We start from the raw sequence: 25,747 nt of genomic DNA, 5'->3' as shown, positions 1-25,747 counted from the left end.
GCTTTTATTAGTCTCAAACCCAATATACATAAAAAAAAAACTCTTCTGTATCCGTATACTGTCCAAGGAAAATGGAATGGTTCCCCTCCCCTTCAATATATTAATGGATATAATTTTTTTCATCTTATTATAAGATAAAATACACACATAAAAGTATATTAAATTTAAATTTTATTTTTCTTTCATATTTTCACATAATCTTATACGGGTCTCATATATTTTCATGTGTATAAAAGATAATTGTTCTATTATAATAATTTAGTTATTCTTTATTACTATTTTTTATGTTAAGTTGATTTTTTTTTTATATTATTTTATTTTTAATGTATTTTTTTGGGGGCAAACCCCACCACTAAATGTGCGGACAGGAATAAAATTTCCTGGGTCTGCCACTGGTATACATTGATAGCTAAGAGAGTAGGGATTAGAAAGTGTGTACCTCAGAGATTTAATTCATTATTTACATATTGGGTTACTTGTAGGTAAAGAGTCCCAGTGAGAGTCAAGCTATTAGGAGATAAGATAATGAATCCTATTCTTATCTGAGTCTATTGCTTCTAGAAGCTACGGGAGGTCCAAAACAGGGAAATATTTAATATGGTCCAGGACCACTGAATCTTTTGGTACTCCCTCTCACATCATTAATTTTTTCTTTCCCTTTTTATCCCTATTATTTTTCCTCTTTTCCGATTTTACTCTCCTATTTACACTAAGGGACCACCTAAAAAATGGTGGTCCCGGTTCACTCTAAATAATCTCCCAAAACAGGACCTAACTCACCTAAGCCTTTCATGTCTAATAATTTAATAATATATCACCTTATAGGGCAAACCCGATGCACAATACTCCCCAACTTTGTAAAGGTAGGGGTGAAATTTGACTGTACACAATATTACCTTTGTATTGTTACAAAAAGGTTGTTTTCTGAACTCACACAAGTGACCATACATTCACAAAGGAACAATCTTACTAATCTAAGGGTCGACCTCATATCACCTTACAGTAAAAACAAAAAAATTGCACTCCAAAAGCCAACATTTTTAAGTCTAAAAAAGGTTACGGCAACATGGTTCTAGCAGTCAGATCATGCAAATATGTTAAAAACTGGGAATGCGGAATAACCATAACTTTTCTCATTATTGGTAGATACATAGAATATAAGGGTCCTTCAAGAGTTATATTAACAGATATTGATAAAGAATTCATTTTAGTGAAAAAAAAAAAAAAAAACCATACAACTATTCAAAGACAGTAAGAGAGAAACACAATGAAAAAAACAAAATTACTGCAACAAACATCCCCATCACCTGCATAAACATTAGTGTTTGTCCTCCTTAGGAATGTCTTTTGGAGGAACCTTTGTTTCCAATTCTTTTGGAGTGGACTTCTCCATTGCTCTGAAAAGAAGCAAAAATCATATTACAATCTATGAATTATGAACTTAACAAATAACCATCACCTACATTCAACACTGGAAGGGTAAAAGAGAGGGCGGTGGGAGAGACAACAAAAAAGGATAGACATGTGTATTGAAACCATAATCAAATGATCCATCAACGACCAAGTTATCATATGATATAGCCAGTTCACGTTGCACAGTATCATCAACAAATGATAATCAGAAGACCCATTATAAAGTCAAGCATTCATGCCCAGTTACCCTTATTTAGGAATATAAAAATTTATGAAGAGGGAAAGGATTCAGGGGAACCATTACCCCTCAATCGCACCTTTTATTACCATTGAAATTCAGGGCTAATGAGGAGGAACAACTTTATTGATTATAAAACAAAACTGCCATTCACTATTTTATCCCCTAAATTTTGTTAACTAAAAATTTTCATACAGGTAAAATTGAAATTTTATGCATTATCCTTTTTCCTTCATTTTTTCTTCGCTCATTAAACAAGCTAAAAGGCAATCCAACCTAATCCTCATGCACCCCTTCTACCATTCATTTCCATTAAACATTCAAAATGCAGTATTGCACAAATGCTCTCCCAATATAGACAAGCAATCCAACCCAAAATCATCAAATTATTATCTGAAAAGATTCATAGCTTACACTTTTTTCTAGGGTTGACTCAATGGACCAGAAAATCATATGGAAAACACTTGAAATAAAAGGGTATTTGAAATATTATTGAATCGTATTTGAATCTGTACATAGGGGTCTCTATTTATAGAGACTTCTTGACCTAATTTTGACCTAATGGGCTTGGCCCAATATACAAGTAACAGACTAAATAAATACAAATAAATGACTACATAATTACTAATAAATGACTACATAATTACTATTTAATACAAATAAATGACTACATAATTACTAATAAATGACTACATAATTACTATTTACAACACTCCCCCTCAAGCTGAGAAATAGATATTTATCATTCCCAGCTTGCTAGCAAGTTCTTGAAATCTATCTGAAAGAAGCCCCTTTGTCTATAGATCAGCTAATTGACGCCCAGTGGGAATGTATGGAGTGGTAATCAATCCGCTATCAAGTTTCTCTTTGATGAAATGGCGGTCGACCTCAATATGTTTAGTCCGATCATGTTGAACTGGATTATGAGCTATACAAATAGCGGACTTATTATCACATAGCAGCTTCATAGGTCCCTCACATTTTATTTTTAGATCATCAAGTACAATTTTCAGCCACAGTAACTCACAAATGCCTTGAGCCATAGCTCGAAATTCAGCTTCTGCACTTGATCTGGCGACCACATCTTGTTTCTTACTTCTCCATGTCACCAAGTTACCACAAAGAAACATGCAATAACCAGTGGTAGAACGACGGTCAGTCATGGATCCAGCATAATCAGCATCTGTGTACGACTGGTTCTCTCACTGCCTGCATATGTTTCTCCTTTGGATCGTGCATAAACTGACTGACAACACTAACAGCATAAGCTAAGTCTGTAGTATGGGCCAAATATATCAATTTCCCAACTAGCCGTTGATATTGTCCTTTATCAACTGGAGGACTCTCCTCTTCATAACATCGTGATTCTGCTCAATAGGAGTATAAGGGTTTACACCCGACCCTTGAGAAGATCAAGAACATATTTCCTCTGGCTGATAAAGATTCCTTTACTCGAATGAGCTACTTCTATCCCTAGGAAATATCTCAGTTTCCCAAGGCCTTTGACTTCAAACTCAGAGGCAAGCCGTGTTTGCAGAATCTGTCTCTCCACAAAATCATCACCTGTGATAATAATATCATCAACATATACAAGGAGCACAGTAAGCTTCCCATTTTGGGAGTGCTTGAAAAAAAGAGTGTGATCTCCTTGACTTTGTTTATATCCTAAGGTCATCATAACCTTAGTAAACTTTCCAAACCAGGCACGAGGTGACTGCTTCAATCCATACAAGGCCTTTTTTAATTTACAAACTTTATTTTCTCCCTTCACAGAATCAAAACCAGGCGGAATTTCCATGTAGACTTTTTCTTCTAACTCACCATTGAGGAAAGCATTCTTCACATCAAATTGGTTTATATCCCAATTGTAATGGGCAGCAAGGGATAACAAAACTCTCACCGTATTCATCTTTGCAACTGGAGCAAATGTTTCTTCATAATCAATGCCATAGGTTTGAGAGTAACCTTTGGCAACTAATCGAGCTTTGTATCTCTCAAGAGTTCCATCAGAATTATATTTCAGGGCATAAACCCATCTGCACCCTACTGCTTTCTTTCCAGTAGGTCTATCAATAACCTCCCATGTTTTATTTTTCTCCAATGCATTCATCTCCTCTTGCATGGCTTGAGCCCAATTCCTATCTTTCAAGGCTTCATGTACTGATTTTGGGATTGCAATAGAGTTTAGTGCTGAAACAAAGCTTTTGTGCTGCACAGAAAGATTAGCAGAGGAAACAAACTGGGAGATAGGGTATTGAGTACAAGAGGGACAGGAGGGACAAGATTTCTTGGGACAAGCTCTTTTTCCTTTTCTAAGAGCAATGGGTAAATCATCAGAATCAGTAGTAATGGGTAAGTCATCAGAAGTATTAACATCATGATCAGAAATATGAGATTCAGGACTTACCAGTGGTTCAGACGATTGAGGTTGCTGCTGAGACAATGTGGGTTGTTTCCTTCTTTCAGGTGTCATAATCTTTCGTATCTCTGGTGTACTTGATGTATCAATCACAGGAGAATCAGTCACAGGAGGATTACTCACAAGAGGATCAGACACAGGAGGAACAGACAAAGGAGAAACAGACACAGGAGGAACAGGACCAGGTGGAGGATACACTGACATAGGTAAAGGAGTAGACACTGATGATTCAAACTCAAAGAAGGGAGGTGATGAGATTTCTGGTGAAGGATTCTCCCCCTGAAGATGAGGACCTTGGAAAAAGGACTCAGATTCCTGAAATGTAACATCCATAGAAACAAAAAATTTCCTACTACTAGGGTGATAGCACTTGTAGCCCTTCTTATCAGGAACATAACCAAGAAAAACACATTTAATAGCCCTAGGGTCCAACTTACTGCGATGATGTTTATGAACATGAACAAAAGCAACACACCCAAACACTCGTGGAGGAAGACTCATCATAGTTGGAATAGAAGGGAAAAAAGAAGTCATAGAGTGAATAGGACTTACATGGTCAAGTACCCGAGTGGGTAAACGGTTGATCAAGAATGCTGCAGTAAGAATAGCATCTCCCCAATAGTATTTGGGTACATGTGTCTGAAACATTAATGCACGAGCCACTTCAAGAAGGTGACGATTTTTTCTTTCAGCAACCCCATTCTGTTGGGGGGTGTCAACACAAGTAAGTTCATGAATCATACCGTTATTTCTTATAAATTGGGAAAAGCTATGATTAACATATTCAGTACCATTATCTGTTCTTAGTCTCTTGAGTTTTTTACCAAACTGGGTCTCAATCATTTTATAAAATTGAAAGAACAGTTGTGGTACCTCAGACTTTTCACGCATTAAGTACACCCAAGTTACACGAGTGCAATCATCAATAAAAGAAACAAACCATCTATTTCCAGAACCATGAGGGACTTTAGAGGGACCCCAAACATCAGAATGAATAAGATCAAAAGGTTCAACACTCTTAGTAATACTAGAAGGAAAAGACACACGATGATGCTTAGCAAATTCACAAACATCACAATGAAAAGACTCAACAGATTTAGACAAAAACAATGACGGAAATAAAGATTTGAGTAAACTAAATGGAGGATGACCTAAGCGCTTATGATGAAGCCAAATCAAAGAATCAGCAGTTGATTGACCATGAGACATCAAGATGTGATTTGTTACTTTATTTGCAGGAGATTGTGACACCAGATAGTACAGCCCACCTTGCTCTTTAGCACTACCAATCGTCTTCCCCGTGGCGAGATCCTGAAAAACACAATGGGTAGGATAGAAGGTTACAGTACAATTCAAATCTTTTGTAATTTTATGAATAGAAAGAAGATTCGTGGAGAGTTTAGAAACATGAAGAACATCCTTAAGATGTAAGGACTGCTGTAAGTTTATGTCACCAGATCCCACAACTGATGTATGAGAGCCATCAGCTACGGCTATTGTATGAGTTCCAATGGTAGGATGATAAGAGGTAAAGGAGTCAGCACAACAAGCCATATGATCAGTAGCACCAGAATCAACAACCCAAGAATGTTTAAAATCATTACATGAAGAAAGGAAAGAATAAGTTTTGGAGCTCATACCAGTCATAGTCAAAGCACTAGTATCAGATGGCTTACTCATAGAATCAAGAATGGTTCGGAGCCGTTCCAACTCATCTGGACGAAATGCAGGTTGGGTCTTATTAGGTGTAGGAGTTATTTCAAAGGAAGTAAAATGCGCTTGACCACGCAACTTTGCCATCTTTTCTAAGACAGATTGCTTTCCATAAAGGCGAAAGCATAAATCCTTGATATGACCTGTTCTTTTACAATAAGAACACCATCGATCATCTCTCTTAGGTCTAGAAGAGGTACCATCATAAAATTTTGAAAAAGAACTCCTTTGAGAAGAGGCCATACTGCACAGAAAATGGTCAAAGAAAAGCTCCAAGAAGCCAAAAAATCACAAATAAATACCAAACGATGTCCGATCAAAGAAAGGAGCACAGATCCAGAAAGAGGATGAAGGGACGATCAAGATCGCGGTGGTCCGATCCGGAAAAATGATCTCACGCGTCGCCACGCGCCGGTGAGATTGGCTGCGCGTGGGCTTCACTCGCGGTTGAAGGGGCGGCGCGTGTGGGCGCGTGCGGTGGCCGTCCGGTCTGAAATTTCTGGAGGAACGTCGTCCGGTGAGCGCGGTTCTTTCTGGGTCTGTTCGGAGTTGAAAAACCACCGGGAAAGGGTCCAATTGTGGTGAACAGATGCTGTCTTGTGATGAAGAATAATGGAGACGATGAACAGTAACAGAGATCCAGTATAACAGAGATCTTCTCGGTCCAAGAGGTCCCCGGAAAAAAATCCGGTGGCGGCTGATGGCAGCGAGAGACAAAAAGAATAAAAGGTTCTTGTTCTAAAGACAATAGGCGCGGAAGCAGAGCCCTCAGGATCGAGAGCTCTGATACCAACTTGAAATAAAAGGGTATTTGAAATATTATTGAATCGTATTTGAATCTGTACATAGGGGTCTCTATTTATAGAGACTTCTTGACCTAATTTTGACCTAATGGGCTTGGCCCAATATACAAGTAACGGACTAAATAAATACAAATAAATGACTACATAATTACTAATAAATGACTACATAATTACTATTTAATACAAATAAATGACTACATAATTACTAATAAATGACTACATAATTACTATTTACAACAAAAACAGTGCACAAACCTTTTCTGAGTTTACTCCTAATACTACTAATTTAACAACCAACTCAATCAAAATAAGTGAACTGATTTGCATGTTTATTTAATATTTTGGACAAAGCTGTTTTATTTGAAAAACAGGATGAGTCCACACAACTACAGTTGTTTTGTTTCCCTTCCAATCAAAAGGGAAGGGCTGCATAATCTAGAGGATTTTTCCACAAAATTTAGTGATTCATTGGTAAATCTCTATCAGTTAATGATGAGACAAGATTATTTAAGCTAATAACATCCCCTTTTGTAAATTACAAAAAATAAAAGGGGAGACCATTCCAGAAATATACTGGAAAGTTAAAATGACCGTCAAGAACTGTGACCAAGTAGAAGAGCTTTCATTACCTTCATCATCCTCTTTCTAAATGTCATCATGATTTATCGGTAAAACAAAACAATACAACGTGTCTCACATATTATGTTGCTGATCAGTAACAACTTGAAATAATTCAAAAATTAGGCCGAATAGTTAAACGCATTCCTCCAGTCACTGGCTAATAACAACAAAAGGAACAACACCAAAATTTACGTATATCACCCAAAACAACTCTAGCAGCATCTCAATCACAAAACTAAGGCATCTTGTATCCCTTAGATGAATACACTATTAGAAGGTAAAAGAGAGTAAAGAGAAAATATTGATTTCATTGATTGTGGTGAATTGATTTGTACAATGAGTGAGCTCTTATATAGAAGAGCATAACAGAAAAGAGAGATCTAAAATATCATTAAAATACTAAACTACCCTTATACCTAATATCTAATACTCCCCCTCAAGATGGAGAGTGAACAAAGAGAACTTCCATCTTGAACAAGAAAAATCAAGAAAACATAAAAACCAAATAACATGATCATCAGCTAATAAAGAGACAGTGCTGGAATGGACATCAGCAAAGGAAGGAAGGGCTGGGATGGACATCAGCAACCTAATATGAACTGCCGGGGTGGACATCGGCAAAATCAACTGTTCTGAAATAAACTTCAGCAACATGAACAATGCTCCCCCTGAATAGGAAGCCAAAATAAAGCCAAACAATGGCAAAACCAAATAACAGCCAACAACAGAACATCAGAAAAAAAAAAAAAAATTACAGAATAAAAAAGCCATGAATAAAATTCATCAAAAGCTACAATGATGTATTGCAATAAAATGCACAAGCTCCATGAATCGTCAGAAACCTGCAAAATGAGAAGAAAAAGAGAAAAGAAAAAAAAATAGAAAGATCCGGAAATGAAAATACATCAGAGACACAGATTGACAAAAGGTGGAAGACGACTAATAAGGGAGAGAGAAAAAAAATGGCATGGAAAAGGAAAATAAAAAATAAAAAATTGCAGATCAGAAAAGACCAGAGAAGAAAAAAATAGTGAGATAGGGTGAGAAAAACAAATTATAGATCTGAGAAAAATCCAACTCGAACAAGGACCCGAATGGTGAACCATGCGAGCAGATCCAAGCGATCGACGATGAGACGGTAACTCTGACAAGGGCAAACAGAGACCTTTAGGCTGAACGGTGCTAAGTGGAGGAGGAGGAAGCACAAACGGAGACCTCCATACTGAGACGCGAAGACGAACAGAGATGTGAACCAGATCCGGTTCCGACGAACCCGAACAACTTGCTACAGGAACTCGAACGGCAGCACGGTGGTCCAAAAAATAGAGTCGAAGGACAGCAAGATGGTGACTTGCTCGCGAACCAAAAATAGATGAAGAAAAAAAACCTCCAATCCCATTGTGACGAAGGAAACAGAAAGAGGGAAAAGTGAATGAATGAAGCTGAAAAATGAGATCAAACAAAAAAAAAGTAGAAAGAGACGAACAACTCTGATGATAAAATAAAATAAAATTCACAGATCTGGAAGAAAGGGAGAGAAAAGATATAGATCTTGGAACAGATCTGGAAAAATAAAAGACTCAGAAAGATCGATGAAGAGAAAACTAAAAAAAAAATGATGGCAGCGGAACCTCCATTCAAGGAGGATGAAAATGCTCTGATACCATATTAGAAGGTAAAAGAGAGTAAAGAGAAAATATTGATTTCATTGATTGTGGTGAATTGATTTGTACAATGAGTGAGCTCATATATAGAAGAGCATAACAGAAAAGAGAGATCTAAAATATCATTAAAATACTAAACTACCCTTATACCTAATATCTAATAACACTATAAATATAGAGTTAAAACAGTACTTCACTTACATTATTCTCATCAACCTCTCAAGTTAAAGAGAGGGCAAACAAGAAGAAGAAAAATAACAAAAGTCAGCTCTCTTCAGCCCAACATCAGCTTCATAAATCTTTCCCGCAATACAAATTATCTAAAGCCTACCTATACTAGTACAAACTCTAATAACATGAACGTAAAAAGGAATTTTAGTGCAATAAAAACAGTGCCTCACACAAGCAAGTAAAAACGGCTAAGTATAAAAACATGTCAAATACAATTCACACGTCTTAAGAAAGCATATGGTATTGAGCTAGCACATTAGCACAATCGAATTCACTCCCTAATCAAGTAAATAAATCGAAAAATAAGTATATAGCTTAAGGTTCCAAAGTATATAACCCATGTGCTTGTTTTTATAATAATAAAAAAAAAAAACACAAACCCTTTAATCTTCTAATCAATGGTTTATGTCCAATCACATAGTTCCCATTTTCACTTGTACAAAATTCAAAAAGACGAAAAGAAAACAAAGACAAAAGCTCAACCCATATACAAGGAAAATCGAAGCAACCCCAAAATCCAAACTTTTTAACGAACAAAAAGCGAATTTCACAGGCGACAGATAGATAGAAAAGTGGGACTCACTTGGAAGAAGCAGCGGTTTCTTCTTCGAGCCAGTTGCGAATGTGCTTGACGTTGCGCTTGAATATTGACGCAGATTGCTTCACGTCACTCCTCAGAAGAAGAAAGGCGGCGGTAACACCGGCCACCGTCAACACGAAGTTCGTCAACCCCATGGCTCTTATTCGCACACCGATTCACAAACTCACGATCCAACTCGGAAAAAATACTGCACTGTTTTCTGCTGGTAAGAGAGGTTCCGTGCACAAAATGGGTGGTTTCCGGAGAAAGACGATGACACAAGAGGCCCGATAGTTGGTCAATTGGGCCCACTAGTCGTACATCTAATTGGGCCTAGTTCTTCAAGTTGAATCAGATCAGTCATACACGATTAAGTGAAAACTTAAAAGGGGGTAGCTACTATATAAAAATTTGATTTTCCCCCTCCCCCTTTAAAACTATATATTAATTTTAATCTTTTATTCAAATTATACATCAATTTATTTTTATTATATCATATTAATCGATATTTACTCCAGTAACTAAATCAGTTACTCGAGTAAATAAGGGTAATAGCCAACTCAAATTTGAATTCATGAATATTTTTTCAGAAAAATATTTCTGCAGTTCATGCAAATAAGTTATCTGCATTTATTTTCAAAACGACGCCGTTTTGGGATTGAAAGATTAGAAAATTAAAATTATAGAGACTATATAATAACACTGAAATAAATTAAAATTACAAAAATACCATGATTTCTGCCCCAAAACGACGTCGTATTAGGTTTACTGCAGATAACTTATCTGCAGTAAATGCAGAAAAAATAAACCCATATTTTTTTTTTATTAAAACTAAGTTATAATGTCTTGTACATGAATAAATGGATTTGGGATGAATGTTTTTGGGTCCTTTACTATTGAGGACAATCCACATTCAATTCAACATGTCCCCATTATTATTTCATGCACACACTTATATTTGGACTTCATACATCGATTTGAGTGTCCAAAGCAATTGAAAATAATATTCATTCAAGCTCTTTATGGCATAATTAAATTTTATGTACATATTTATGTTCACGTGGCTTTTAAATATTTAGTCTATTTACTTTGTTATTCCAAGTTACGTGAAATTAAAAAAGAACACCCAATTCGGACAATCAAGTCAAAAGTTATGCCCTTTCAAAATTTACATCATTGTAGGGTTTAAAGAATTGAATAACGAGTGTCCTCAAATTTTTTAGACCCGCAAACACATATTCCAAATCTATTAGTACATGTACAAGACATTAGAACTTGACTTGAATAAAAAATATTCGTGAATTCAAATTTGAGTTGCTCATTGCCCTTATTTACTTGAGTAATTGACCTTAGTTACTCTAGTAAGTCTCCCAATTACTCGAGTAAATATCGGTCAATATGATCAAATAAGAGCACATTGATGTATATTTTTAGAATATGGACAAATTGGGAAAAAAAAAGCAAAAGGGTCATTCAACCTATATATATATATATTAAAAATAAAATTATTATTTTTGTAAGGTCGACGGACCTTGCACAAAATATAGCGAATCATTTATAAAATTAACTAGTTACGTTACGGCTTTTTAAATTTAAAACTTATAACAATAAGTTTTTTAATTGATGAATAAGGATTTAGCATATAAAAGCCATACTTTCATCCTCATTTTTTATAGAATTTTTATTCCAAATTAGTAATTGAATTTATCAAATTTCGCTATTTTTTTAATAAATACTGACTATAATAACCCTTACTAGTAATTGTGGATTTAGTATCGAAGAATAATTAGAAGTAAAAGAAATAAAGTCACCTTTGGTGAAAAAGGAGTAAAAATGACAGTTAAGGAGTAAAAATGAGGGAAAATAAAGTTACCCGAAAGTAAAAAGTAATATAAATATTAGTATAAAAATAGTCTAGTCCATTAGGTAAAGTTTGGTAATAAATGGAGGTGTGTAGATAGATAAACCTTTACCCAGTTAAAATAATTTAACTTTATAAAACCGTAACTCCTTTTTAAATTTCTCTTTCCTGCGCGTTTTTTCTTTGTTCTTCTCTGTCGTTCCCGTGGCTATTCTCACATGGAAGGGGCTTAGGGTTTCAATTTTGTTTTATTTGATTTCTCCATCATCAATCCTCCAAATCACAAAGTCCACTACATGAAATCAATTGTAAACCACCCAATGAATCCATTCCACCGATCAATTTGAGCTATAGTTGAGTGTGTGAGGAGTTCTTCCTCCCCCCATTTTTGTGTCACTATTCATCAAGGAGGAAAAATTGTATTTTGGGAGGAGCTTTGCTTGGAGATGGCTTCCCAGACCTTGTACAAGCTATTGGAGGTAATAAAACCCTACTTCCATGATAGTATTTTGATGATTTGAGCCATGAAAAATTATGAGCATGTGTAGGTGGAAGATAGGCTAGTTTAAAATGTGAAATGATGATTTATGGTGTATGTTTTGGAGATAGGAATAGGAAAATAATCTTTTGTATGTTGAAAAAATTGGAAAAATTCCCATGTATTCCTTTCCCTAGACCTCGACCTTCATGGAGTAATTAGGGCCTATTGTGCAAAAATTTATCTTATGTATTGAGAAGGTTTATTGTGTTGGAATTGAGCGAAAATTGATGCATTAATGAGAATGCCAAAGTTGAAAAAATCCTAAGGATCATACTCCTATGTTTCGACCTTGAGGGTCTTTTGAGGGGCTTGATATTCCAAAATTAAATTGGAACTTGATGGATATACAATTATGTATGTGTAGTTGTTAAATTAAGTGAAGGAATGAAATAAAAAGAAGAGAAAAACCTTGGGGTCTCCCCTTGGATTTCGGCCATTGAAGTAGGTTTAGGGGTAGTTTTGTTACATTTTATTTTAATAAAATGTGTAGTTTCCCAAGGTATGAAATGGATGAGTTAAAGAATGGTAATGACTTAAAAATTGTTGAAAGAAATATTAGTTCCCTTTATGTGTACCCACGGCCTTATAGAGAAAATAATGGCTTGAAATAGGTTGGAAATTCCCTTCTGAGTACTCAGTTAATTTAGGGAACATTAACGATAATAAAATGGTCTTGAACTTGTGTACTGGCATATGATTGGCAAAAATGTAAAGAAACAAAAATAAGAGAGAAAATGTATGCCTTATGAAAATCTAGGCATGATGGCATTTTATTGATTTGTATTTCGGATTCTCTCTCTAGGTGTACCTAAGGACTAAAACGGATCAGAATCTCTTGAAGATATATAAGTAACTTGTGCCACAAGTAAACGTATTGAAAAAGCTTCAAGAGGTAAGCTCTATGTTTAAGGAGTCTTTTCCTACTTGAGTGCTCCACCATGGTTGAGGAACTATGGTTGGACTGTATGACTGTTGTTTTGATGCTTTGTATAGATGCATTCATATAGAGCTATTTGATAACTTGATATGACTAGGTAGGATTCAGTTATGTTATGTATTGGATTGCATGCTATTAGATTAGTGGCACGGAGCTAGGTTCTGCATGCACCCATAGATGGGTATCTAAGTATATTTGCATGACTAGTACTTCTGGATATATGTATTGTTCAAACTGTCTATCAGGAACTCTTGAGAGTGATATTGGAAAATCCCCAGTTGTCTGATTTACAGAGGTTACTATGTCCGATTTTTCGTTTACGCCTAATGAGAAAATGAAAAAGTTAACCCGTATTTTTGTAAGTTAAGTCTTCCGCTGTTTCTGTTTATATCATATGTATGTTAATTGAACCGGCTCGAGACAGGGATGTTACATTTATGGTATCAGAGCAGTTTCTCTAGGAGAGCCTGTGAAATATTGCATGAACTATTCGGGTTGTGACATTCTTGAGTTTTTCTTGGAGTACTATGATATGCATGTCTGATCACTGAGTGTGAGCGTAGCTAACTCATTCCTTTGTGTGAAATATGCAGAATTATGGTTCATCCAAGAAGGATTTCTGATCCTCCTATTGACCCGACAGATCCGATTTTAGCAGATTTGGCTATACCCCGTGTAACTCAGCGGGGAGGTACTTCGCAGCCGGATCCAATGATAACGGCCTTGATTGCAATGCAACAAAATATGGCTGCAGCTAGGCAGCGAGAGCTGGAAGTAATGATGAAAGCAAATCAAGATATGTTAGAGGCCAATAGGTTGGCTAATCAAGAAATGATGACAACAATCAGATTGGCTAATGTTGAGATGATGAGATTGCTCTTAGCTGAGGTGAGGGCTGGAGGGCAAGGTCCACAGCCACAGCCTTTGCAACAGCCACAGCCTGAGCCACAACAGCCTGCTCCTCCCCCTTCTCCTCCCATTATAGTGGAGGGTGAAGGAAATAATGATATGAATGAAGAATCCAGTCACAGGGGTGGCATGGCACTTCCAGCCACTAATAGAGAGCAGAGAGAAAGGATGTTAAATGCTTTCCAAAAACATGCACCGCACACTACAAAGGTGGCACTGATCCTATTGCTGCGATTTAGTGGTTGGAAGAGTTGGACCGTATTTTTACTGTCATGGAATGTGACGACCAGCAGAAATTATTATATGCTTCATATATGTTGCAGAGTGATGCAATCGACTGGTGGAGAAATACTCGTCAACCCTTGGAATGTCAAGGTCATGCTATTACTTGGCCTTTATTTGAAAGGCAATTCTTGCTGAAATATTTTTCGGCGGAGGCCCGGATAAGGAAGAAGGGTGAATTTGAGGAACTAAAGCAAGGGCAGATGTCTATTGATGAATATCTGAATAAGTTTAATAAGCTGGCGAAATACTCTCATTTTCAGAGAGCTCCACCTACTGAGAATGTTTTGGTGTTTAAATTCCAGAGAGGACTACATGATAATATTTCTGAAAAACTTGCAGGACACTCTTTTGATACTTTTGCTGCACTCATCACAAAGTGTAAAAATATTCAAGAGTACTATAGAAAGAAGCACAAGGACCAAGCTGCTCCTAATTCTGGTCCTAAAAACACTTCTGGGAATTCTAAAGGAAAATGGTTGCAGGTTAGACAGTCTGATGGTAAGTTCAAAAAGGCAGGAAATTCTAAGCCTGGAAATTTTAAATCTGCTCCTCAATGCTCTATATGTGGAAAAGCCCATTCTGGGGTTTGCAGGAGAGAACAAAGACTGTGTTATAAGTGTGGCCAAGCTGGGCATTTTATTAAGGACTTCCCCTTTAATGGGGATAGGTTTCTACTATTCAGGCTACTCCGACTCCTATTGTGGTTGAGGAACCATCTCTACCTCTTCCACCTCCAGTTGCCCGAGTATATGCAGTGACTCAGCAAGAGGTTGAGAGATCAGCTAGTTTGGTACGAGGTATGATTTATATTCGTGATGAAATGCTTAGTGTTTTGTTTCATTCTGGTGCCACACATTCTTTTATTGCTGATTATGTAGACGAAGCATTTGGTCTGCAAGTAATAAAAATGAAAACTCCTATGCGTATTGTTACGGTTGTGGGAAGAGTTTTTGATGAAAACTATATTTGTGAAAATGTGAAATTCAAGTATGAAGGCAGGGAATATTTTGCCGATTTTATCGTCTTACATCTTGCATCTGTGAATGTAATTCTGGGGATGGATTGGTTGTCTAAGTACTGTGTGAAGATTGACTGCTGCAGTGAAACCATTTCTGTCTCGTCAAATGATGAAGAGAGGGAGTCTCCTTATTTGTCTGTTCTTCGAGTTGTAAAGGCCTTGAAGGAGGGAAATTTAGGGTTTATTCTGTTGGGGGGACTGGTTGGTGTCAATAAGGAACCAATTTCTAATATCACTATTGTCTCCGAGTTTGAGGATGTATTTCCGAATGAAATTCCACACTTTCCTCCAGAGAGGGAAATTGAATTTGCAATTGACTTGTTGCCTGGCGTGGGGCCTATCTCTCTTGCCCCATACCGGATGTCATCTCTGGAATTATCTGAATTGAAGAAGCAGATTGAAGACCTGTCTAGTAAGAATTTTATCAGGCTGAGTGTGTCTCCGTGGGGCGCACCGGTAATCTTTGTTAAGAAGAAGGATGGGTCCATGAGATTATGTACGGATTACCGGCAATTGAATAAGGTTACTGTCAAAAATAAGTATCCTTTGCCGCGTATAGATGATTTGTTGGATCTGTTGCGTGGTGCGACTGTATTTTCTATGATTGATCTCTGGTCTGGGTATCATCAGATCCGGATAAAGCCGGATGACATTCCGAAGACAGTTTTCAGGTCCCGATATGGGCACTATGAGTACCTGGATCAGGTTGTATGAATCAGATCTTTAAAGCCTATTTGGATCAGGTTGTGGTTATCTTTATTGATGACATACTGATATATTCAAAGAGTAAAGAAGAGCATTCTGAGCATCTAAAGGTTGTTTTGCAGATTCTGAGAGAGCATCGGTTGTATGCTAAACCGTCAAAGTGTGAATTCTGGCTTTCTGAGATACAATTTCTGGGCCATGTCATCTCATCTGAGGGAATGGCAGTGGACCCGAGTAAGATAGAAGCAGTGTTAGAATGGGAACGTCCTAAAAATATTACAGAGATCAGGAGTTTTCTTAGTTTGGCTGGGTATTATAGGCGTTTTATTGAGGGATTCTCACGGATGGTACTACCTTTGACACGGTTAACCCGTAAAGGGAACCCATTTGTGTGGACCCAAGAATGTGAAGTGAGCTTTCAAAAGCTAAAAAGGAAGTTGACTACAGCTCCGATATTGATATTGCCGGATCCTATAAGTAAATTTGTGGTGTATTGTTGTGATGCTTCTAAGTTTGAGTTAGGCTGTGTGTTAATGCAGTTTCGTCAGGTGGTCGCGTATGCTTCTCGGTAGTTAAAGCCGCATGAGGAGAACTAATCGACACATGATCTTGAGTTGTCAGCCGTAGTGTTCGCATTGAAAATCTGGCGACACTTTCTATACGGGGCAAATTTCATTGTCAACAGTGACCACAAAAGTTTGAAATATCTGTTTGATCAGAAAGAGCTAAATATAAGGCAACGCCGATGGGTGGAATTCCTGAAGGATTATGATTTTGAATTGCAATATCACCCCGGTAAGACCAATGTAGTAGCAGATGCTTTAAGCAGAAAGGCACTTGGTATGGCCAATTTGATGATTTCTGAGTATAATTTGATTGAGAAATTCAGGGATCTCCACATTCTTGTGAATACAGAGGATAGTCCGCATTTATTGACTACTACGGTAGTCCAGAACTCATTAGTTGAGCGGATCAAAGAAGCTCAATTGCTTGATGAAGAGATTCAGTCTATGAAAGAACAGGACTTTGTGTGCACTGATAGGTTCGGTCTTAAATTTTACAAAGATCGGATCATTGTTCCGAAGGGTCAAATGATAGATGAGGTATTGGCTGAGGGCCATATGGGTAAGTACATTATCCATCCTGGTGCTACCAAGATGTACCAAGACTTGAAACGAAACTTCTGGTGGTCGGGAATGAAGAAAGATATTGCTATGTTTGTGAGTAAGTGTTTGACATGTCAGAAAGTTAAGATTGAGCATCAGAGACCTTCTGGATTATTGCAGCCCTTGGATATTCCAGAATGGAAATGGGTCAGTATTTCTATGGATTTTGTGGTGGCATTACCGAGAACTCAGGCTGGTTTTGATTCTATCTGGGTAGTTGTTGACAGATTGACAAAGTCTGCACATTTCATACCAGTCAAAACGAGTTTCTCTACAGAGCAGTTGGCTCGGGTGTATGTAAGGGAGATTGTGAAACTACATGGTGTTCCTGAAAGTATCATTAGTGATCGGGACCCTAAATTCACGTCTCGACTTTGGGATGCAGTGCAACAGGCATTCGGTACGCAGCTGAGGCTGAGTACGGCTTATCATCCCCAGACTGATGGTCAGACTGAGAGGACTATTCAGACCCTGGAGGACATGTTGAGGGCTTGTGCCTTAGAGCAAAGAAATGCATGGGATAAGTATCTTCCTCTGGTGGAATTTTCCTACAATAATAGTTATTATGCCAGTTTAGGCATGGCTCCCTATGAAGCTTTGTATGGCCGTAGGTGCATGGAGCCTACTTGTTGGTCAGAAATTGGTGAGAGACAGTTATTTGGGCCTTATATGGTCCAAGAGACTACCGATCAAATCATGATGATTAAGGATCGATTGAAGAAAGCACAGAGCCGCCAAAAGAGCTATTATGATGCAAAGCATCGACCCCTTGAATTTTCTGAAGGGGATCATGTATTTATTCGTTTTTCTCCGACTACGGGTGTTGGGCGTGCTCTAGGAGTGAGGAAGTTGAGTCCTAGGTTCATTGGGCCCTACCAGATTATAAAGAGGGTCGGACCTGTGGCATACCAGCTTGTCTTACCTCCACATTTGTCAAATCTGCATAGTGTTTTTCACATCAGTCAACTTCGCAAATACGTGCCTGATGCATCGCACATTGTACAACGGGACGATATTGAAGTAAGGAACGACTTAAAGTTTGTTATGGGGCCATTGAAGGTCCTAGCACGTGATGAAAAGTGTTGAGAAACAGGACTATTCCCATGATCAAGGTACAATGCGAATGATTGACTCCTGAGGACGCTACTTGGGAGCGGGAAAATGAAATTCTCTAGCAGTATCATGAGTTTGACATCAGGTATGTGTTATGTCTTATGTTTGATTTTGTGGGCAAAATCCTTAAAAGGTGAGGTGAATATAATAACCCTTACTAGTAATTGTGGATTTAATATCGAAGAATAATTAGAAGTAAAAGAAATAAAGTCACCTTTGGTGAAAAAGGAGTTAAAATGACAGTTAAGGAGTAAAAATGCGGGTAAATAAAGTTACCCAAAAGTAAAAAGTAAAATTATAAATATTAGCATAAAAATATTCAAGTCCATTAGGTAAAGTTTGGTAACTAATGGAGGTGTGTAGATCGATAAACTTTTACCCAGTTAAAATAAGTTAACTTTATAAAACCGTAACTCCTTTTTAAATTTCTCTTTCCTGCGTGTCTTTTCTTCGTTCTTCTCTGTCGTTCCCGTGGCTATTCTCACATGAAAGGGGCTTAGGGTTTCAATTTTGTTTTATTTGATTTCTCCATCATCAATCCTCCAAATCACAAAGTCCACTACATGAAATCGATTGTAAACCATCCAATGAATCCATTCCACCGATCAATTTGAGTTATAGTTGAGTGTGTGAGGAGTTCTTCCTCCCCCCATTTTCGTGTCACTATTCATCAAGGAGGAGAAATTGTATTTTGGGAGGAGCTTTGCTTGGAGATGGCTTCCTAGACCTTGTACAAGCTATTGGAGGTAATAAAACCCTACTTCCATGATAGTATTTTGATGATTTGAGCCATGAAAAATTATGAGCATGTGAGGGTGGAAGATAGGCTAGTTTAAAATGTGAAATGATGATTTATGGTGTATGTTTTAGAGATAGGAATGGGAAAATAAGCTTTTGTATGTTGAAAAAATTGGAAAAAAATCCCATGTATTCCTTTCCCTATGCCTCGGCCTTCATGGAGTAATTAGGGTCTATTGTGCAAAAATTTATCTTATGTATTGAGAAGGTTTATTGTGTTGGAATTGAGCGAAAATTGATGAATTAGTGAGAATGCCAAAGTGGAAAAAATCCTAAGGATCATACCCCTATGTTTCGACCTTGTGGGTCTTTTGAGGGGCTTGATATTCCAAAATTAAATTGGAACTTGATGGATATACAATTATGTATGTGTAGTTGTTAAATTAAGTGAAGGAATGAAATGAAAAAGAAGAGAAAAACCTTGGGGTCTCCCCTTGGATTTCGGCCATTGAAGTAGGTTTAGGGGTAGTTGCGTTACATTTTATTTTAATAAAATGTGTAGTTTCCCAAGGTATGAAATGGATGAGTTAAAGAATGGTAATGACTTAAAAATTGTTGAAAGAAATATTAGTTCCTTTTATGTGTACCCACGGCCTTATAGAGAAAATAATGGCTTGAAATAGGTTGGAAATTCCCTTGTGAGTACTTAGTTAATTCAGGGAACATTAACGATAATAAAATGGTCTTGAACTTGTGTACTGGCATATGATTGGCAAAAATGTAAAGAAACAAAAATAAGAGAGAAAATGTATGCCTTATGAAAATCTAGGCATGATGGCATTTTATTGATTTGTATTTCGGATTCTCTCTCTAGGTGTACCTAGGGACTAAAAAGGATCAGAATCTCTTGAAGATATAAGAGGATATCAATGAACTTCTATGAAATGGTTTCACGGGATTCAGCCAATTGTCTTGATCGTGGGATATCATTGAGAAATAGGAATCCGTATTATCAAAAGATTTCCTTCGATTAATGAAATGTTCCAAATGTTCCTGGAGATTCTTGCTCCCATTGGACCATTTGTATCTATATGCATTAGGATCCCTATTCATGGATCTCTCGATTCGAGAAATAAAAATAAGAGGATCGAACCATCTCTTCTGACTCTTTTTCAAATTTGATAAATGTTGGTTGATCGTGTATTTCATTATCGTTCTATGATTCAGAGTCTCATTTCCTATTTGATATCTTTGAATTCCATATTCGAAGTTGCGATCGAATCGATTCTTTTTAATCAATCGATTTAATACATTTCTTATGTACCCATAGATGCTATATTGGATTTGAATCAGATTTCGGCGGATCAATCTATATTGATTGACTGCCTCCATTATGTTCTTGCTAGCAAAGACCACTATTTTTGGCTTTGGATCTTCCAAATCATTCCCGCAAGAGGTCCGGACCCATTTTTTTATGATCCTTCGATAAAAAGATTCATTCTCTTCATAAAAAAGAGGAGGTAGAACCAATAAAGATTTTTTTTTCGATTCATCCCTGGAGTTGAATACCTCATTCAAGAATTGTTTTTGATCCAATCCGGAGGAATCCATACAAAAGGCAAATCCCTTAGGATACACCAGATCCGGCTCGGTTATTGATAGAGTGAATAGATCTGCCATTTCTTGAAATATCTCTTCTGATTCAAAATCGTGGTGTAACGTGTATCCCCCCCTATTCCGGTCATGGAATAGATGAAATAAACCAAAAAACGGATTTTTGTTCAAGAATGAAATCTTATTGGAACCGTCCAGTTCATCCTTCGGAACCATATCCCATCCTGGATTTGATGAAATAGGATGAATTGAGACGGTATTTTGTAAATACATAATTATCTTGAATATATTAACTATTTCTTTCTTTTCCGATCGCCTGGAAAGAACAAAAGAAACATCTTGTTCTTTCTTCAACAATTTCTGATCTCTAGTGGACCTCTCAGTAGGATTCGACCCCAGATGACGTTCTGACCATCTGTCAGAGAAAAAAGAACGGTTGGCTCTTGGCAGATGATTATTCATCTGCTTCTCACGTTCCATGAATAGTCGGCACATTGAGGAATCGATCTTTCTTTTAGTTGTTGAATATCTCTTTGATTGATCAATGTGTGATATTTCGAATCCTCATTCCTAATGGAATCGAAATGATCCCTGGATTGATCACAAGATCCTTTCAATTGGCTAGAATCCGTTACTTGAATGAAACTAGATCTCATGGAATCATATTGAATATTTGATGATTTTCCTACTTGAGTGCTCCACCATGGTTGAGGAACTATGGTTGGACTGTATGACTGTTGTTTTGATGCTTTGTATAGATGCATTCATATAGAGCTATTTGATAACTTGATATGACTAGGTAGTATTCAGTTATGTTATGTATTGGATTGCATGCTATTAGATTAGTGGCACGGAGCTAGGTTCTGCATGCACCCATAGATGGGTATCTAAGTATATTTGCATGACTAGTACTTCTGGATATATGTATTGTTCAAACTGTCTATCAGGAACTCTTGAGAGTGATATTGGAAAATCCCCAGTTATCCGATTTACAGAGGTTACTCTGTCGGATTTTTGTTTACGCCTAATGAGAAAATGAAAAAGTTAACTCGTACTTTTGTAAGTTAAGTCTTCTGCTGTTTCTGTTTATATCATATGTATGTTAATTGAACCGGCTCGAGACAGAGATGTTACACTGACTCAATATGTCTTCTTAAAAACTAACTCTATTTGTATCGCCATATAAGGTGGAAAAATGCATGTAAAGTAGGAGTTAGGTAGAATCAATGCATTAGTAGCATCAATTCACGGAAGAAGCTTTAAAAAATATTGTATTATTTTAATAGATTTGATTTTTCTCATATTGCATAAGACAAATTATTTCATGTTACACAAAAAAATAGGTATGACTTACTAAGAAGAAGAGAGAGAAAGAAAAAATGGATCTCACTCACTTTTTGAGTGTTGTATGAAAAAATTTGTCTCATGCAACATGAGAAAAATATTTCTTTATTTTAATAACTTAAAAATTTTTTAGACTTCAAAAATTTAAAAAGATAAATTTATTAACTAAAAAAATTAATTATGAAAATATGTTTTAACTCGTTATTTTTATGTAATGTTAAAATTTAATTTTTCATTAATCATAAAATAATGTTTCGCTCAAGATAATTTTACAATTAAGTTGATAATTAATAGCGTTAATGTAGAGCTGGATTGGGCCATTGTAAAATTAGTCCGAGTGTATGGAAATTATGCCCATACGTCCACTAATGTTCAATTCCCTAACGCTTTGCCTAGCATCAATATCTGAATATAGCTTGCAAACCATGCACCATGGATTTTAGTAGAGAATACTCGTGGAGGTTTGGGGGATTTTTCCAGCTTTTTTTTTTGTTTTTTGTTCAAAAAATGAGGAAAACCAATCTCATCCAAGAATCATAAATTTTAAAAAAACAATTAAATAAAAAAAACTTCAATAAGAATATTCTACGACATATCCTCTAGCTACAGGTTAGCAACAAAGTAGACAGTTGCAACATATTTAGATTCTTCAATAATTGGCGGTCTTAGCAACAAAGTTAAGTAAATCTCTTGTTGTCACTCACAAATACTTTAATCTTAGTATTCAACAGCCTATATCTTCCATTTAATTATACTAAATAGTTAAAGTAATCTTGGATTATATAAAGTAAAACAATAAAATCAATAGCATCATTATTCTAAACATAATTGTTTTAGGGTCTATTCATGCATATAATTGAAGACAGCTCTTTACATAATTTTAAATATAAGAAAATTTCCGCTCTTTGTCCCAAGAGGATAGTAGTTAATATGAGATATGATTATGAAGTAGATACATGGTGACAAATTATTGTGTACAAGAAAAAGGCTAGAAGTCAAAAGGATAATGTGTATGCACAATAATAATGGATGATAAGGTATGAGAATGTTCAACTCATTATTTATAAAGAGTTTTTATATATAGGTTAGAGAGTTCGGATAAAATTCATTTTAACTTAAACTTTATCTTCTAAGATCTACGTGACTCTAATTATGTGGTTCCAGAACAAGTATTACATTTTTTTTATACCATAAGACAATTAAAGAAGAAAAAAGTGAATTGAACTAAATGGTAGTAGCTCAATTGGTAGAAAGAGAGTTGAAAGAAAAGCGCTTCGGTTCGATCCCCACGTACTATTTTTTGGAGGGATTTAAATATCTTCATCTCTTATCTTTTCGAACTCCAGATTAGTCTCATAGCCTGCAAAAGTCAAAACTTGAGGAGATACCAAAGGAGTCAAATCGTCTCAAAAAGATAATTAGAGTTAAATTAACTCAAAAAAAGAAATAAAAAAAATTGTGGATTGATACGCTAGAAAAATATAAAGCTAATTCACTTTTGGATCTAGCTAGGATTAGATTCTCTTGCCCTTTATTCATAGGAAAAGCAGCCCTTCCCAAAGATAAAGTCGAAGCCAGTTCTTGCCAAAAACGTAAATCCCGTGAATAACTGAAATGGATATTTTCTAACTAATTATCGATTATGAATAGCTGAATTCCTAAAGATAAAAATAGTAATAAATCAAATTGAGATCGCCTACCTACAACAATTTTATTGAAATGTCTTGTAATTTACTTCCATTAATACTCAAAACTCACTCTCTTGTTCTTATTCAAATTCCATAGCAGTGAAAAACTCAAAACTCTCTTAAAAACCAAGAATCCAAACAAACCCAAGTTGCATTTGTTCGATGGACGACTAGACAATAATCAGTTGGAATATCTTATCCTTGAATCCTCAACTACTTTAGGACTTCGTCTCTTGTGGAAGTACATGACCATTTTACTCTTCTCAACCGTTGCTTGCCCCATCAAACTAAAGCAAAGAAAGATTGCAAGAGCATACATATTATGGACACACAAACACGAAACGCAAAGCCAATAAAGCTAGATCTTACGTACAACAATTAGATGCCTCTCCAACTCATAAGACACAGGGCACCCACCCTGCATCCCTGTTGCAATCAAGCATGCATTATTAATATACTAAGAATGTATATGCTAAAAGATTGATTAGACACATCAAACCTAAATCTTTTTTAAGATTGTAAGAATTGCATCACTTATTATGTGAACATTATCATTTATAACACTTAAAAAAAAAAATATTAAGTAATTGTGTATCTCTTGAATATGTGTTTGAGATTAGTTACCTTCAAAAAACTTCAGATATTGTGCACAAATGTGTACTTTAAGAACAAGATCTTCCCCCCCTCCCTCTCTCTCTCTCTCTCTCTCTCTCTCTCTCTCTCTCTCTCTCTCTCTCTCTCTCTCTCTATATATATATATATATATATATATATATATATATATATATATATATATATATATATATATAACTTAGTTCCTTCAAAATTAATTTAAAAAATGGTAAATCTAAATATCACATGAAACAATTACATTACACATACTTAATATGTCAATAGTCAAGAGTATTAGGATATTCTTCTGTAACTACCTCAATATGGCTAAGAACCTAATGGAAAGAATAGTCAAGAATGGAGGAAAATGTTCCTTATAATATAACTGTAATAATAGTTTTCACCAATTATGGGCCTTAAGTTACAAATACTACACATATTGACCTAACACACTTACGAATTGAATTTAAGAGACCTAACCAATTATGGGCCTTAAGTTACAAATTATATTAGTAAGTTATATAATTTTATAAAAGGGGTTAAATAGATAAATTGAAAATTTTCATAAATGTCCATGTTATTGTGTAATATATATATATATATATATATATATATATATATATATACACAATAACATGGACATTTATGAAAATTTTCAATTTATCTATTTAACCCCTTTTATAAAATTATATAACTTACTAATAAATAAAAAGTCCAAAATTAGAGTTTCATATTGGAAGGCAAGCAGAATGATTTGGCTCTTGCTATAAGAAAATGCTCCCCTGAGACTATGCTAAGTATTGTTAAAGACACTATCCTTATCCATTATCCACTATTGTTTTCTACAGTCCTTTTGAAGATATGGTTTTCCCTCTCCTCTTATGCTGTACTAAGATCTGGTCACTCGCCGTGTTAGTGGCCCCAAAAAGTGCTTAAATAGCCAATTCTCCTAAGTACATAGAAAACCAACAAATTCTTAGGTTTCTCGTATCTTAATGAGGTGATGGTACATACATAGTAGAAAAGCTTGGGTATAGTGGATGGAGTATAAATCCCTTTACTCTAAAATCTGAACTCTCAAGCATAATGTGGAGCCATGTATCCCTTTACACAAAACTCCTAAAATAAGCATATCCCATTTTTCATAACAGCGAGCTAGAAGTACGTGTCAAAAAATCATTAAAGCATAACCAATCCATATGAAGGGAAAGATATGATTGCTCTCTAGATGCCCTATGCAGCTTAACTTCACAAGAAATTTGGTTCCACAAAGACTGAATCTGATCCTTTTCCAATCTTGGTAGGCTAGATTTTTCTAGCTAAAGTATTAGTATAGAAATAAAATTATCGATTCTTTAAGAAAAACTTGATATTTCTTGAAGCAACCAAACTTAATTAACTAACAATTGGAATAAACCAGGGAGCCAATACAAGTTTAAAGAGATTATGCCTCTAGATTTTTAGATGCGGGACCATATGGTTCATATTTATCTGTAATCAAATTATGCACAAAAGGGCACTCACAAAACAATAT

At 35.9% G+C, this 25,747-nt stretch overlaps 1 protein-coding gene across 1 annotated transcript; it reads right to left on the bottom strand.

The window, feature by feature from the left end:
• Nucleotides 1-1,097: 1,097 nt before the first annotated feature.
• On the bottom strand, nucleotides 1,098-9,930 carry LOC133285833 (uncharacterized). The gene is made up of 2 exons (XM_061483124.1): nucleotides 9,686-9,930; nucleotides 1,098-1,397 (listed from the first exon to the last, which is right to left on the bottom strand). Exons 1-2 carry the CDS (start codon nucleotides 9,835-9,837, stop codon nucleotides 1,319-1,321), a joined length of 231 nt encoding a protein of 76 aa, XP_061339108.1. The 5' UTR covers nucleotides 9,838-9,930; the 3' UTR covers nucleotides 1,098-1,318.
• Between the last annotated feature and the right edge of the window lie 15,817 nt (nucleotides 9,931-25,747).

This window comes from Gastrolobium bilobum, unplaced genomic scaffold (genome assembly GCF_033153095.1).
Source record: "Gastrolobium bilobum isolate Gb01-03AN ecotype WA unplaced genomic scaffold, APGP_CSIRO_Gbil_v1 utg1929, whole genome shotgun sequence".
NCBI classification, from domain to species: Eukaryota; Viridiplantae; Streptophyta; class Magnoliopsida; order Fabales; family Fabaceae; genus Gastrolobium; species Gastrolobium bilobum.
The sequence above is the reverse complement of the archived record's forward strand: the minus strand, read 5'-3'. Positions and strand labels throughout refer to the sequence as shown.

Bases quoted from the DNA above. Each gene is read 5' to 3' on its own strand.
- LOC133285833 (XM_061483124.1), bottom strand. From the start codon at position 9,837: ATGGGGTTGACGAACTTCGTGTTGACGGTGGCCGGTGTTACCGCCGCC. The intron at 1,398-9,685 runs GTGAGTCCCACT...GCTTCTTTTCAG, and splicing joins GAAACCGCTGCTTCTTCCAA to AGCAATGGAGAAGTCCACTC.